The sequence below is a fragment of the Molossus molossus genome, unplaced genomic scaffold (assembly GCF_014108415.1).
Source record: "Molossus molossus isolate mMolMol1 unplaced genomic scaffold, mMolMol1.p scaffold_m16_p_13, whole genome shotgun sequence".
In the NCBI taxonomy this organism is placed as follows: Eukaryota; Metazoa; Chordata; class Mammalia; order Chiroptera; family Molossidae; genus Molossus; species Molossus molossus.
This window is the reverse complement of record NW_023425348.1, coordinates 82,721,347-82,736,817: the sequence shown is the minus strand read 5'-3', so window position 1 is coordinate 82,736,817 and position 15,471 is coordinate 82,721,347. Positions and strand designations below refer to the sequence as shown.

The 15,471-nt window shown below is 38.0% G+C and overlaps 1 protein-coding gene and 1 pseudogene across 2 annotated transcripts in view; one reads left to right on the top strand and one right to left on the bottom strand.

Moving 5' to 3' along the window:
- Positions 1-15,471, bottom strand: part of CUNH11orf49 (chromosome unknown C11orf49 homolog) — a 190,206-nt gene that overhangs the window by 108,499 nt on the left and 66,236 nt on the right. For both annotated transcript variants that reach the window (XM_036258047.1, XM_036258048.1), the window contains exon 3: positions 8-138. In XM_036258047.1, the coding sequence (XP_036113940.1) occupies positions 8-138 (131 nt within the window). The remainder of the gene's footprint in view (positions 1-7; positions 139-15,471) is intronic.
- Positions 4,685-4,780, top strand: LOC118629210 (annotated as a pseudogene).

Here is a 15,471-nt window from a genome sequence, read left to right as displayed (position 1 = left end):
GACTTACCGCCATTTTTGCCCACAGTTCGGAAGCATCTCCAGAAGGCCCGTAAGAATGATGCCCTGTTGTGAGGGGTGGCTTGGATGAAGCTGAACTCCCGAAAGAGAATGTGAGTTCCCTGACACACACTGTTAAAACTGCAAAGAGAAAAATCAAGAAGTCATCATTAGATGGATAGTTATGGAAAGTGAAATCAGAATGAGAAATCAAGACCAGAGAGGACCAGTGCCAAAAAGGGGGAAAAGATTTTTTTCTCCAACAGAACTCTGAACTATAGATTAGACCAAGTCTTTCTAGAAGGAAGTTTCTTCGCAGAACCCTATCCCTCTGAAAACTGTTGGAGTCCATATTCCCCCTCCCAAATATGCACACTGAGGAAATTTTATCAGTCACTGGAGCATGTCACATAGAGGGAAATCTTTCTATCTTTAACAGGATGACACTGGCACTGATATCATTTTGGAGAATACTCCTCTCCCTACCTTTTTTGGAATTATGTTTCCTTAAAGATATTCCTTCTGTACTCTCTCTGACCTCTATCAGCTGCCATAAGAACAACATAGCTTATGGGACATAACTAGCTTGTCTGTTCCAGTTTAGGGGTGGTGTTGCATACTTCTCTGACAATAACCTCAGAGGAAAATCCATGTGCCAAAGGATATAAAAGTTTCCAAATAGAACACTAAAAGCAAATAAGAAGAACAAGGGTAGAAAGTGGCCCCTGAATGAAAGCATGAAGCAAAGCCCCAGGGCCCAAGTGAGTCATTGTTTAAGCTGGGCTGGGGAAGGGGAAAAAATATCCTCCATTGCCTTTGGGTTCTTCTGCGAAAGAAGTAAAGGCTGCAGAGCCTGGTGTAATCTAAAAATGGAAATTCCACCAATGAATAGGCAATTATCCAGTAATCAACACTATCCAAGGCAGACGTCAGGTTTCAGAAAACTCCTAAATTCCCTGACAAGTAAATCATGAGTGGAAAATATGTTAAACTTTATAGAGAAGCAGACATTAATATGAAGATGGCAAGCAACAGGACAGTGGTAATTCCAAATGACACTTTTCGTTTGTTGACTAGAGATGAACCTCTGAACTGAACAAGAAAAAATTTCAGGAGCCCCTATTCCATTTTTCTTTTCCCTGACCAAGTTCAGAGGGAAGTGCCTAACCTGTCTTTAACGTAATGTATGCTATAGGATAAAATTAACCTCTTCCTGTCATATTAGCAATGCTATATGAAAAAGCAAATTACGTACTCTTCTTCCCTCTTGGAAAAGTAGCATAGAAATCTAGTTCTAAGACACTATGATGAAGTATGGGACAACACCTGGCAAAGAATTAGGTTACATGAGAGATTTTTAAAAGCAATGAAAGTGTTCAGCTAACTAAGCAGTTTGTGGCAGTGCTATTTATTGTCTTGAGCAAAGGAAAATGAAAAAGAAAGCAAACGAGCTGTTACAGATAAATGGAGTAGGTCACATTTCTAGCAAATGAAGTCTAAAATAATAATATTCTAGCCTAAATTTATGAAGCTATCCAGCAAAGACAGTCCCAAAGTATGCTTCATACCCAACAAGAAAAAAATGCTGGTGTCTGGGTCATAATCTTGGCTGTAAAGGAGTTAATATTAGTGAAATTATATCCTTAATGTAACTTTAAAAAAAATATCTTTTTAAAAAAACTAGGGAATAATTTATGCAATAAAGAATCTGGCTGAGCCTCGTTGTATAGATAAGTATAAATTTAGACAAAAATTTATAATATAGGAATTTAATAAAACCAATTGATAGGGCAAGAGCATATAATATTGAATAGGACATGATTTACAATTGTATTTACACTACTGCCTTTAGATAATCCATACTGATAAAATTCACATTTAATTAAAAATAAAAATAATTAGAAACATTTTATAAGGATGGCAGCTGGTCAGTATGGGGGTCATAATCACTTCACCTAAAGAATTAATATATGATCTTAATATGATCAGTGAAAATTATTTTAGATAAGATGGCTGTAAGTATAGAGCAGAAAACACAATATGCACAATATTGCTCAAAACTTGACTCTCTCTCTTCAACCTGAAATATCTTTTTTCTACATCCATCTGTTAAAATTCTATCTAATCTTTCTGGACCATCTGCCATGTTTTACATAAAGTATTTTCCTGATTCCACCCCCGACGCTCAATTCCCAGCATATCTCACTTATGACTCTTTAATGGTATCACAATTTGCTGCCTTGTTTTAGAGTTACTGGACTTATTTCCCTATACTAGACTATAAGTTCTATGAAGTAAGCAATTAGGTTGTACTTAATATCTTGTGAGGAAATATTTTGAGGCTGGAAATATACTGTTAACTCTTCAAACTTTCATTTACTAGTTTCAGCATCTATTGATAATTCTTGCCAGAAGCAATAGCTATTATGATGGGTTTGCCAAATGGCATTTCCCCCCCTAGTTACATCATTTCATCTACATTTATAAGTTGACACTCTATAGTAAAGAGCTTACCTTTCTCATTTATTATTTATTTACTTTAGTCTGGATTCATGGATTCTTACTTTATTCAATAGGTTGTAATCCCTTATTATCATTATTTATTTTGGTGCCCAAATTATCCCAGATTTGGCTATGGGAGCTCCTTCAAGCTGACTTCTATGTCCTTTTGACATGTCTCCTCATTCCTTTAATTCCTTACTTTTAAATAGAATAAGTTGTTCCAGGCTCATCTTGTTCTTTCTCTAACCCATACTGGAACCAACCATTTCTTCAAGAAGACCAAGTTGCTTTTAGTAGAAAATGGTGCTTAGAAACCAAGATATAGGTGGGTGCTGGATGTGCTTTTTGTTCTAAATGTGTCATTGCTTCTAGGCTCTCTCAGAAGACAATTAAGGAACAGATGGAGGTCTATACACACACATTCTAACAAGATAGTGAGTACGCACATGTGTGTGGGCACACACACACACACACACACACACCTATATTCATTTCTCTATGTCTAGCTATCTATATATATTAAAACCCATGAGTTCACATTGCTACAGGGTACCTTCTATTCTTTTCCCTTTTTATGTATTTGAAACTTCCTCTTCTCATAGAGAGAAATCCAGCTCCCATTATCCTTAATATATACTTACTTATTTGCTCAATCTTAAAATGTACAGCAATTGTTAACCAATGCTTTTGTATAAAAGCAGCCCAATTACATTTCAGTACTAGAGCTCTTTTTGTTTTTAGCTTGAGGGAGGGCATCCAGTCCAAATACTATGTTCAAAAGTTACTTAGTCTCCCCAATTCCCTTCATTATGTTTATGTTATTCATTTGAAATACAGTTTGCTTCATTTGTTTCTGTTTGTATCAAATTTTAGGGTCCCTTATCCTTGTTAATTATATATATAGATATCTTGCCTATGTGAAATATTAACATAGTTCTAACAGTATCACCCCCCCACCCCAGCCCCCTACTTTTACCTGTTCACTCCATTTTCAAAAATGCCTTTGTAGGTAATGAATGTCATTGGTTTCTGGTTTATTCTTCCTATGTGCATTTTTTTTTTACATGAACAGATTGCATGTACATATTTGTATTTCTTCATCTTTCTTATACAAAAGGTAACATAATAAAAATATTCTCTTGTCCAAATCATAAGGATCTAATTATTTCTTTTTAATCTGTAATGAATAAGAAGTTCAGGAAATCTCTGGATCTTCTGACCACAAGAAAACACAGAGATATCAAAATTAAATTTTCTTTGTGAATTATAAATACTTTATTAAAATGAAGTGGTCAGACAGCAGTATCTAGCCAGAGTTCCTTTCACTGAGGTGTGGGTAGCCAGAAGCAATGCCTGCCCACAGCTGAGTGGACGTTTATCTCCTGCTCTGGAACCATCCAGTAAAGATCTTTGCAGAACCAAATAGAATAAAATAAAATGAAGTGGTCAGAGTACAAATGTCTCCTAAATTGATTTCAGCAATAAAATAAAATAATTAATAAAATATCATAGTTCTCCCAATTTATTAGCTTAGTATTTAATTAACTCCAGAGTAACATATCAAGAAAATGGAGCAGGTACTGTGTTAAAAATTAATGATTTTTAAAAAAATTAACAATTTAATAATCAGAAATTTGTAAACATCTTAAGCTAGTGTGAGTTCTTGACACAATTTCATTTTCTTGTTAAATAACTAAAGCTTGTGGGAATGGGTGAAAAAGGTGAAGAAATTAAGAAGTACAAATGATCAGTTATAAAAACAGTCATGGGGATGTAAAGTACAGCATAGGGAATATAGTCAATAATATTGTGATATGTACGGTGCAGATGGTTACTAGACTTATAGGGGTGATCACTTTGCAAGTTATATAAATGTCTAATCACTATTTTGTATACCTGAAAATAATATAATATTGCATGTCAACTGTAATAGAAAAATAAAATCTTAAAAAATTAAAGCAATAACTTAAGCTATTTATACAGAATTCTATTTAAGTAGTATCTGTTTTCTCCTAAAACTAAAGATACAAGTTTTAAGAATTAATTTATAGTGTCAGTGCTACACAAACATCATAATTTTGGATATCCAGTAGCAAAAAGCCAGAATTACTTTGGTGAAGTAGCCAGTAACTCAAGGACTACCAAAGATAGAATTAAATATAAATGTAATAATAGTAGATCTATAATCATTTCTCGGCCTTTTGGCTAAGATCAAGTGTAGTATCTGTTCTTGTCATTTTAATAGTAGATCTATAGCCCTGGCCAGTTTGGCTCAACGGTTAGAGCGCTGGCCCACGGAACAGAGAGTCACGATTCTGGTCAAGGGCATATGCCTTAGTTGCAGTTCGTCCCCGGACCCTGTTGGGGTCATGTGGGAGGCAGCCAGTGGATGTTTCTCTCTCACACTGATGTTTCTCTCTCTCTCCCTCTCTCTCCCCCTCCTTCCCACTCTATCTGAAGATAAATAGAAAAATATCCTTGGGTGAGGATTTAAAAAAAGTAATAAAAAGCAAAAGGACCAAATTAAAATATTCCAACTTGTTCTGACTGCACCAAGAGGCAAAAACATTCAAAGCTCCTATAATACTCTATAACTTCCAGATATTCCTTGCTTTTACTCAAACTGAAAATGGCCAATGAGCCTTGACCTACACAATTAGATTGATTGTAGCAGTTGAGATTTCTTAGGCCATTCTCTTACCTCTTTTTTCTTTCTAAAACCAGGCCAGTTCACTAGAACAGACTTCTGTTAGAATTGTGGTTATCTTCTGCTGTTTTAAAAAATTTTATAGATTTATTTTTTAATTGGTTTTGAGAGAGACACAAAGACAAAGAGAGACAGAGAGTGAGAGAAAGAAACATCAAGTTGTCGTTCCACTTATTTATGCATTCATTGGTTGATTCTTATATGTGTCCTGACCAGGGATCGGGCCCACAACCTTGGTGTATCGGAATGACACTCTAACCAAATGAGCTACCAGGCCAGGGCTTGTCTTTTGCTGTTTTGAGATGAGCTTCGCAAGGAACCCTAAACAAATCTACCAAAGAAGCAAAATATGAGAACAAATCACATCCAATTATATAGCACAAACTGGCCATACCAAGGTGATACAAATACAGAATATGGATCAGCCTTTGAAAAATAAGTCAGATCAAAGATCCAAAACATCTTAGGAAGAATCATGATTTAAAGTAAGCTTCTGTTGCTTCTATAAACAGAAGGAAAAAAGATATTCTGTGTAGGAGGAAAAGAAAACTTTGTGGCATATTTCCCACTAACAGATTGGCAAAATTAGCAGACTGGAGTTTTGTTTTGCAGAAAGTCGCCAAACCCTAAAGATATATTCCTGTGGCATGATTTGGTCCTCTGAACTAACGCTCCCTGGATTTGTTTTCCTTCTTTGTGAAATTCAGATGAGGACTAAGCCTTTAAATGTTTTACTTTCATTGCCTATCTGCCACAGAATTTGGCAATGCTAACTTGATGAGAGACGTCAGCAGAGCATGTCAGCAGAGCACGTCAGCTTGGTCTATGTTGCAGAACCCCAAAGCAGTTTGGACAGCACACTTTAACAGAATTGCCTCACACCAATTTCTTGCTTATAGTGCTACAAAGAAGTTTCTGCACAAAAGTTTAATGCTCAATTTCTAAGAAATTCTAACTCTCTATTGGGCTATTGTTATCTATAGTTCAAACATACAACACACCTATTATAGAAAAAAGTGAAAAATATGATCCAATATTCAAGGAGAAATTTGACAAAGTGTGGCTTTAACATGTACATTTCAAATAAGCTTCTGCCCACAGATATGCATCAGGTGAACCAACTGCAGGTTCTCTGTTGGCCAGGAAGATTTAAGTGTAAAAGTATAGAAGATAGAAATCAATCACAATGTAGATGGGTACTCAAATCCTGTTCATCTTCTCATTCCCAATACTGGCTAAATTAGAAGTAGAATGTCCAAGATCTTTGGCTTCTAAAAGAACATCCAAAATGTAGAAAGAAATACAACAGGGACTAATCAATCTGCAGTCACTTTTTAGGATAGGTGAACCAATTTGTGAGAACTGAGTTGCCATTGTGGTGAACGGGGTTCATAATTTCTGCATAGCAAAACAACTACATCAGAGGCTTATCCATTCACTCTAATGCCTTAAGCACTGCCATTTCATACCCAGATTTTTTTCTGCCTGGCTGGATAATCCTCAGTAGCAGAGCTAGTTTTCAGACCATGACATCAATGAGATTATATTTGACTGCGCTTTGAAGAGAAAAACTCCCGAGACAAGCCCTGAGAGCTGTGGAAATCTGCAATGGTCAGCATAAGCAAAGCTGAGTTTTCTCTCCTTGCTTTCTTCAGCAAAAGCTCTTCTGTCACCAAACCCCAGAAAGAAGCTTCTTAAAGCACTTGTCCCACCCTAGGCTGATGCTAAGGGAAGGAGAGTGTTTCCAGACAGGGTGATCTCCAAGCAAATCCTCCCCAAGAAGGCTAACCAAGGGACGTAGTTTTCATGCACTGTTTCCTGAAAGTAAACTACTCCTCATTGGATCTTTGTTTATAATTCAGTTATGCCCCCTGCCAGAGTTAAAAAATGTTTCAAACTCCCTTTCAAGCCTTCAAATTTCAAAACTTATTGCTGAAGGCCTGGCATGCTATGGTAAACTCCCAACTACCTGTTGGCTCCTTACTCACAGAGTGTCAGTAGAGAAGCAAGATGACTTATTAACATTTGCTTACCCCTTGCAGTTTTAAGTGTTAAGGAACATCTCTCTTATAAAGTTGTTTACTCCATGCCAATAGAAACAGGCCAATAAACACATGTTCCTTAGGATGAGAAATGAATGCCCAGAGTACTAGGAAAAGTTTACTACATACATACTCTTTATAGCATGTTAGACATTTAAATTATGAAAAGATAATTAAGCAATTTAGAAAATGCTTTCCACACACTATAAAAAAATAAAAACAGGAAAAAATGTGTTTACATTATAATTTTAACTATATTAAAGTAGGTCTGCAGCCCTGTCTGGTTTTGCTCAGCGGTTAGAGTGTTGGCCCTTAGACCAATGAGTTGCAGGTTCGGTTCAAGTCAAGGACATGTACCTCGGTTCTGGTTTGCCCCCAACCCTGGTTGTGTCATGCGGGAGGCAACCAGTTGATGTGGCTCTACCACATCGATGTTTCTCTCTGTCTCTCTCTCTCTCCCTCCCTTCCACTCTATCTGATGATAAATGAAAAAATATCCTAAGGTGAGGAATAAAAAAAATAAATAAATAAAATAAAGTAGGTCTGCATAAGGAAAATACTAAAAATGTAAAAGACATTTGTATTTACTAATTGTATTAGGGTTTTTGGCTTATAATTGATTTCTTCCTCTGTATCACAAATATTCTGCAATGTTATGTTCAATTTTTGTAATAATTTTTTAAAAACAACACACCATAAATCTCTAGTTTGTCTCATTCCTACACGACCTCTTTTTTTTTTAAATCCTCACCTGAGGATATTTTTCCATTTATTTTCAGATAGAGTGGAAGGAAGAGAGAGAGAGAGAGAGAGAGAGAGAAACATCTATTGGTTGCCTTTCCGCAGGACCCCAACCAGGGCCGGGGACCTTCACCGGAATCGAACCCGCGACTCTTTAAGGCCTCTGAACAGAACTTCTAGGAGCTTACCTAATATCCCTTGAAATCCAGAGAAATAATGTTTTCATGGTTTCTCTGGGGAAACGTCCCTGGCCTTACAGAAAAAGTTTCTGGACAAAGAATACTCCTTTAGAATGTTGCAGTATTTCTGTTACATCACACCTCCTGCTACATGTTACCTCTTATGTTCATTCATCCTGGTCTCTAAAGCTGTCATCTGTTATTTCTTTCTCTTCAGCTCTATCTTTCAACCTCCATGTCTCTTTAGCCAACTGATTCACCCCATCTGTACCATTCTCTTCTACTACCGAAACTGAAGAGTGTCGCAGGTAAGGCTCCCCTTAGTCATCTGCAGACAGATCTTGCCATTTCTTCTTCACAATATGATTCCTCTCTACCTCCAGACCTCAAAAACAGCTTTTGTCTGTTATACTGCCAGATCACATATCATAGTCTCATCTAATATCTTATCAGTTTTCTTCATTAGTTTTTTCAACTAATTTCCTTTCAAGTTTTCTCTACCCGTTGCATACCTGTGCTTTGTACAGCACCAGACAAAATTTTTAGATAGATTCTATTCTACTTTCTGCCTACAGCTATAGCTTTTAAGTCCTTTTATGTCATCCTTTGTTCTCACTCGAATCCCCAAAATATTCCCATTAGTATCACCTACAGATTTCATTTAAAACACAACATAATTTTTATGGGTCCCTTAAATGTTACAAATCCCTTCCTCTGCACCACCTCATTCAAGAGTTGGAGGTATTATATTTATCAACTCTCTTGGTTCTAAGTCCAGCAAGTAATTCTCAAACCACCATCCTTTGTTCCTGTTCAAGATGTTATGAATTAGGTTTTAAAAAAAATGCTTCATACAAATGCTTTAGTCATAGGCCAAGTCTTCTTGGATTTTTTTTTAAATATGTTTTTTATTGATTTTAGAGAGAGGGGAAGGGAGAGGGAGAGAGAGAGGGGAAGGGAGAGGGAGAGAGAGAGAAACATCGATTGATTGCCAGCTATACACGTCCCAAGCAGGGATTGAACTGCAACCTGGGCATTTGCCCTGATGGGGTGGAATTGGCAACCTTTCGGTGCACAGGATGACGCTCAACCAACTGAGCCACAATGGCCAGGGATCCTTGGTTTTGACCATAATTCAAAATGATAATAAAATTGAAGGATGGTTGGGATGCAGGATTTGTACTTTTAGAGCCACACCCAGCAGACTTGTGGCTGCTGATTCCACGCTCTACCTTCATGGTTATCATCATATCTTGTTATATTACTACCATTATTTCCAGAGTCACCTTCTTTTTGCTATTTTTTGTTTTATCTCCATAGCTGGTCTTACTTTTTAGAAAATAAATACTGTTTCTTTCAGTAGCTAAGTATATTTACCTTTTAAAGCTACTGGTAAATTATACATATTTTTTTTTTTTTTTTTTTTTTTAATCCTCATCCGAGGACATTTTTCCACTTTTTGTACAGACAGAGTGGGAGGGAGAGAGAGGAAGAAACATCGATGTGAAAGGGACACATCGAGTGGCTGCCACCTGCACGACCAACCAGGGCCGGGAACAAACTGCAACCGAGGTACGTGCCCTTAGCGGGAACCGAACCCGGGTCTCTCCGGACCGCAGGCGGACGCTCTAACCGCTGAGCCAAACCGGCCAGGGCAATTATACATATTTTTAAGGTATTTATTTTCCTGACTTTAGTTGAAAACTATTTTGTATTGCTTTACTTTTCCATGTTCAAGTTCATTCTTCCCAACTTTTTGCATTAGTTAGTAACTCATAAAATAAGAGAGCTCTAGCCTGGCCGGTGTGGCTGTGGTTCAGTGTCGACCCATGCACCAAGAGATCGCTGGTTCGATTCCTGGTCAGGGAGGGCACATGCCCAGGTTGTGGGCCCGATCCCCAGTGGGGAGCATGTAGGAGGTGGCCAATCAATGTTTTCTCTCATTGCTATTTCTTTCTTTTTTTTTTTTTTTCTTTATTGATTTTAGAGAGAGAGGAATGGAGAGGGAGAGAGAGATAGAAACATCGATGAGAGGGAACATTGATTGGCCGCCTCCCACTGGGGATTGGGCCCACAACCTGGGCATGTGCCCTGACCAGGAATTGAACCGGTGACCTCTTGGTGCATGGGTTGATGCTCAACTACTGAGCCACACTGGCTGGGTTCTCATGGATGTTTCTATCTCTCTCTCTCCCTGTTGCTTCCTCTCTCTCTAAAGTCAATAAAGAAAGAAAAATTTTTTTAAAGAGAGATCTAGGAATACATGATTAAAGTAATCTTAATAATTCAGTAGTTTATGATGGAAAAAAATCCTGATACCTTTATTAAAATCCCTTTCTTATTAACTTATCAGATTTCACTGTCACTTTGATTTGCTTTCTTATTTCCAACATGTTAACCAACATGGCTCGGTTGGCTGGTTCAATTCTCGGTCAGGTCACACAACCGGGTTGCAGGTTTGATCCTTGGAAGGGGCATGCAGGAGGAAGCCAATCAATGTTTTGCTCTCACATCCATGTTTTGTGTTTTTTTTCTCGCTCTCTCTCTCCCTCTCCCTTCTGTTCTCTCTAAAAATCTATAACTCTAAACAGTAGGCAGAATCATGCACCAAACTCTTGTAAACAGATGAGACTCTAATTTGTTATTTGGTTAAAGACCTCAGAAAGCCCTGGCCGGTTTTGCTCAGTGGTTAGAGTGTTGGCCCATGGACCAAAGAGTTGTGGGTTCGATTTTGGTCAAGGGCACGTACCTTGGTTGCAGTTTGGTCCCCAGCCCTGGTCAGGGTCATGCAGGAGGCAACCAAATATGTGTTTCTCACACTGATGTTTCTCTCTCTCCCCCTCACTCTCTATCTGAAGGACAAAAAAAAAAAAAAAGACCTCAGAGAAAGAGGTGCCATGAAGTTTCTGAAGATCCTGGTATATTTGCTCGAGGAAGTCTTAAAGGAAAAACATAATAGTTTAATAAGGGCTTCCCTACTTCCCAAATACCTGTTTGTCAGGTGAAGTCTTGATTTAATTCACACAAAACTTTCTCTGTAACATAAACCTTCTTAATATTGATTTATTTTAGAACATCAGCACGCTCTAATTCTCTGCTTGGTGCCATTTAACCAATTGCCAATCTCCTAAAAACCAAAGGACATTTCTCAATAATCTTTTGTGATTGACTAAAAATCAGAAAGCAGCTATAGATAACAGAACTTAAGCCCTGGCTGGTTTGGCTCAGCGGTTAGAGCGTTGGCCTGCGGTCCAGAGAGACCGGGGTTCGGTTCCTGCTAAGGGCATGTACCTCTGTTGCAGTTTGTCCCCGGCCCTGGTTGGGGTCTTGCGGGTGGCAATCACTCAATGTGTCCCTTTCACATCGATGTCTCTCTCTCGCGCTCTCTCTCTCTCTCTCTCTCTCTCTCTCCCTCCCACTCTATTTGAACAAAAAATGGAAAAATGTCCTTGGGTGAGGATAAAAAAAAAAAGAACTTAATGAAAATCCATACTGAAAATTAAGTTTCCTGCCAAACTTTTGAAGCTTTCCTTTAAGTAAGAAATGTGTTTAAAAAGGGGAGGAAGGGGGATTATAAACAATAACTTGGAAATACACTTGTACCTTAGAAAGTAAGATATTATAGAATTACCACATGATCCAGCAATTCCACTTCTGAGTTTATAGTCAAAAGAAATGAAAGCAGAGACTTAAATATCTGTATACCCATGGTCATGGCACTATTTATTCACAACAGGCAAACAAAAGATGGAAGCAGATGAGTGTCTATCAACAGATGAATACATAAACAAAATGTGATATATCAAACAATGAAATATTATTAAGCCTCAAAAATATATCATTAAACATGAAAAAAGAAGGAAATTGTGATACATGCTATATGGATAGACCTTGAAGACATTAGGCTAAATGAAATAAGCCAGTCACAAAAAGACAAATATTACATGATTCCACTTATGTGAGGTACCTAAAGTAGTCAGATTCATAAAGAGAGAAAGCAGAATGGTGGTTTATCAGGGGTTAGGGGGAGGAGGGAATGGGGACTTAGTGTTTAATGTGTATAGAGTTTCAGTTTGAGAAGATGAAAAAGTTCTGAAGATGGATGGTGATGATGGCTGAAGAATAATGTGAATGTATTTAATGCCTCAGAACTCTATACTTAAAAATGGTTAAAATGAAAATTTTTATGTTATGTCTATTTTACCACAATAAAAATCAAAGAAAGTAAGTTATTGGTGTCAAATACCCAGTATGTATATTTATAGAAAGGCCGGATAGAATGTGAAATTGGAAGTTATAACCAAAACATTTTTGAGTGGTTCTGAAAGTAAGAATGAGTACAGCGTTGCTACTTAAAGTGTGGACCAAGGATAGCAGCTTTGATATTACCTAGAAACCTCTTAAAAATCACAATCTCGCCCAGGCCAGTTTGGCTAAGCGGTTAGAACGTCGGCCTGTGGTCCAGAGAGACCCGGGTTCAGTTCCCGCTAAGGGCACGTGCCTCGGTTGCAGTTTGTCCCCAGCCCTGGTTGGGTTGTGCGGGTGGGAGCCACTAGATGTGTCCCTTTCACGTCGATGTTTCTCTCTCTCTCTCCCCCTCCCACTCTCTCTGAGCAAAATATGGAAAAATGTCCTTGGGTGAGGATTTTTTAAAAAATCACAATCTCAGGTCCCATTCCAGACCTACTGAATGTGATTCTGCATTTTAACAAGATCCCTAGGTGATATACATGCATATTAAAGTTTGAGAAGCACTAGTCAGGGCTAATCTAACCTCTTCCTAGCTGTGTGACTTTGGGTCAGGTACTTAACCACTTTGTGACTCAATTATTTTTTCTTTGTAAAATGGTGGTAATAGAAATGCTTGCTACAGAAGGTTGCCAAAGGTTAGATGTGATAATAATGCATGTTGTATAATTCCTGGCACATTAGGAACTATTAGCTATCATTATTACTTTGCTGTGCAGAAGATCTGTGAAAGTTGAATTGGTAGACTTAAGAAGTCATTGTTTTCCAAAGGGTAAGAATAGTGCCTGGCTTTAAGAGATCATTGTAAAAAAGAATATATGGGAAATAATAGTTTTGGCAAAGGAAGAAATGGGAATTTCTTCAGAGGACCAAATAGAGTAGAGGTTAGATTTATTCACAATGGGGCAATTTTTTTTTTTCTTGGTAAAGTAGTGGAGGACCAGACTAATACTACTTACAAAGTATAAACAGAATGGAAGCAGGTTTTTTTTTTTTTTAATTCTTCACCTGAGAATATTTTTCTATTTATCATTAGATAGAGTGAGAGGGAGGGAGAGAGAGAGAAAAAAAAACCATCAGTGTGATAGAGCCACATCAACTGGTTGTCTCCCGCATGACCTGACCAGGGCCGGGGACAAACCACAACCGAGGTACTTGCCCTTGACTGGAATCAAACCCGCGACTCATTGGTCCGTGGACCAACGCTCTAACTGCTGAACCAAATCAGCCAGGGCAAAGCAGTTTTTAATGAAACAATGTCACATTTTAAAGATATTTTTGGGGTCAAGTGGTATGTTTTTCACATGTCTGAAATCCTCACGTGGGATATAACCTTTCAGCTGAAATATCACAAGTATATTTGACTTATGTGATAAAGGACCAACTATTCGTCTGAGGGAGCAAGGTGGAAAAGAGAGAAGTATTGACAAGGGAGGAGACAAAAGGCACAGCTACACAGGCACCCATGAACAGCTAGCATCTGGGCTACAGCTCTCAGAAGATGTTGAGTTCCTAACCTAATTTCTCTGGCAGGAGATCTTTCCTTGTCCCAGAAAAGACTTTTGGAGACAGAGAGGATTAACAAAATAATATTGTTAAGAAGTGAGGCTGCTGGGCTTGCACTTTACTATCCGGAATCCCTTTATCTTTCTTGAGAGCCCCCCAGATCTCTTTTATTCTAGGTCAGTAATTTAACACTCTCAACTCTCAATTCAAAGCCTGTAATGACCTTGCTGTGCTGAATTATTAGCCCAGGATATAGAAAGAGAGAGAGAGAGGGAGGGAAAAAAACACTAAAAAACAACAGAGGCCTTTTGATCAGAGCACCAAACTGCAGTTCACTGTAACTCAAGCTGCCCATTCTTATATGGCAGGAATTAAGGACTCCCCCTGCCAGGCAGGACACTATTAAAAGACAATAGTTGTTTGAAAAGGGTAAGCAAGCTGATATGGATATAATAGGCCACATATGGGGGCCCCTTTCTACTCTGAAATAAAGCTCCTTCTTAAGAGTTGTGAGCTGAGAAATTCAGTATTCAGTAAGGCGGGAGGAGGAGGTATAATAGAGAGTGGGTAGCCATGCAGAAATGCTTGAAGGTGCTTCAGGAAAAAGGCAGGAGGACTTTGGGGAATCTGCAGAGAAGAGCATCAATCACTGAGGATAGAGGCTTTCAGAATGTCCAGGTGATTGCTTTTTAGGGCCAATGATGACAAAGATTTAGCTGGAACCAATAAAGGGTTAGTTTCTCTAATGGGTTAACAACAACAAAACAAGCAGCAAAGTAGTCAGCTCTTGCCAAGAATGATGTAGCTGGCAACAAATAATCCTTTCTGCCTTGTTTTAAACAACCTAACATGTAAGCATCCAACTCCAGATGAATACCATTTAGTACTGCTAAATGTTCTTGTTAAAAAAAAAAAAAAAAAGTCCTGCATAAACAGATACAGCGGACCCCAAAGAATTTACCTCTTGCCTACAGTCTACACCTCTCCTCAGATACAGAGAGGTAACCACAGGACACAGGACTTCTTACTCTATTAGCTAAGCCATGTTTACTAGGTTAACTCATGTTTGCTTAGCTATCACCAAACACTCTGCCCATTAGTAGATGATGCTTTTGGAGTATCTTAAATCCACAGCAGAATTTCCCAACCACTGTTTTAGTTATCTGTAAGATCTTGTCAGTATGTTACAAAATAAGGAGTGATTTAAGAGTGATTCAAGGTATTTAAACACATTAATCTAGTTGTTTATGACTAAATCCCCAATTCCTAAGCAAAAAATATCAAAAAGATTTTTTTTCCCTCTACCACCATTTGCTAATGAACAGCTCTCCAGTTGCCATCCACTACAATTAATGGGCTAGATTAATAGAATTCACAACTGAAGAAAAAATACAATAGATCTCTAACACTTGCTTGTTCGACTGAGTGATCAATAGGACACAAAACTGATCTTTAGCAAATTAAAGTGTTTTGCTAATTCCCAAGAAAAAAAATTCATCACCACTTGGCTTAAAACTCCAAAATAGTTTTTTGTCAGCACTGCATTCTG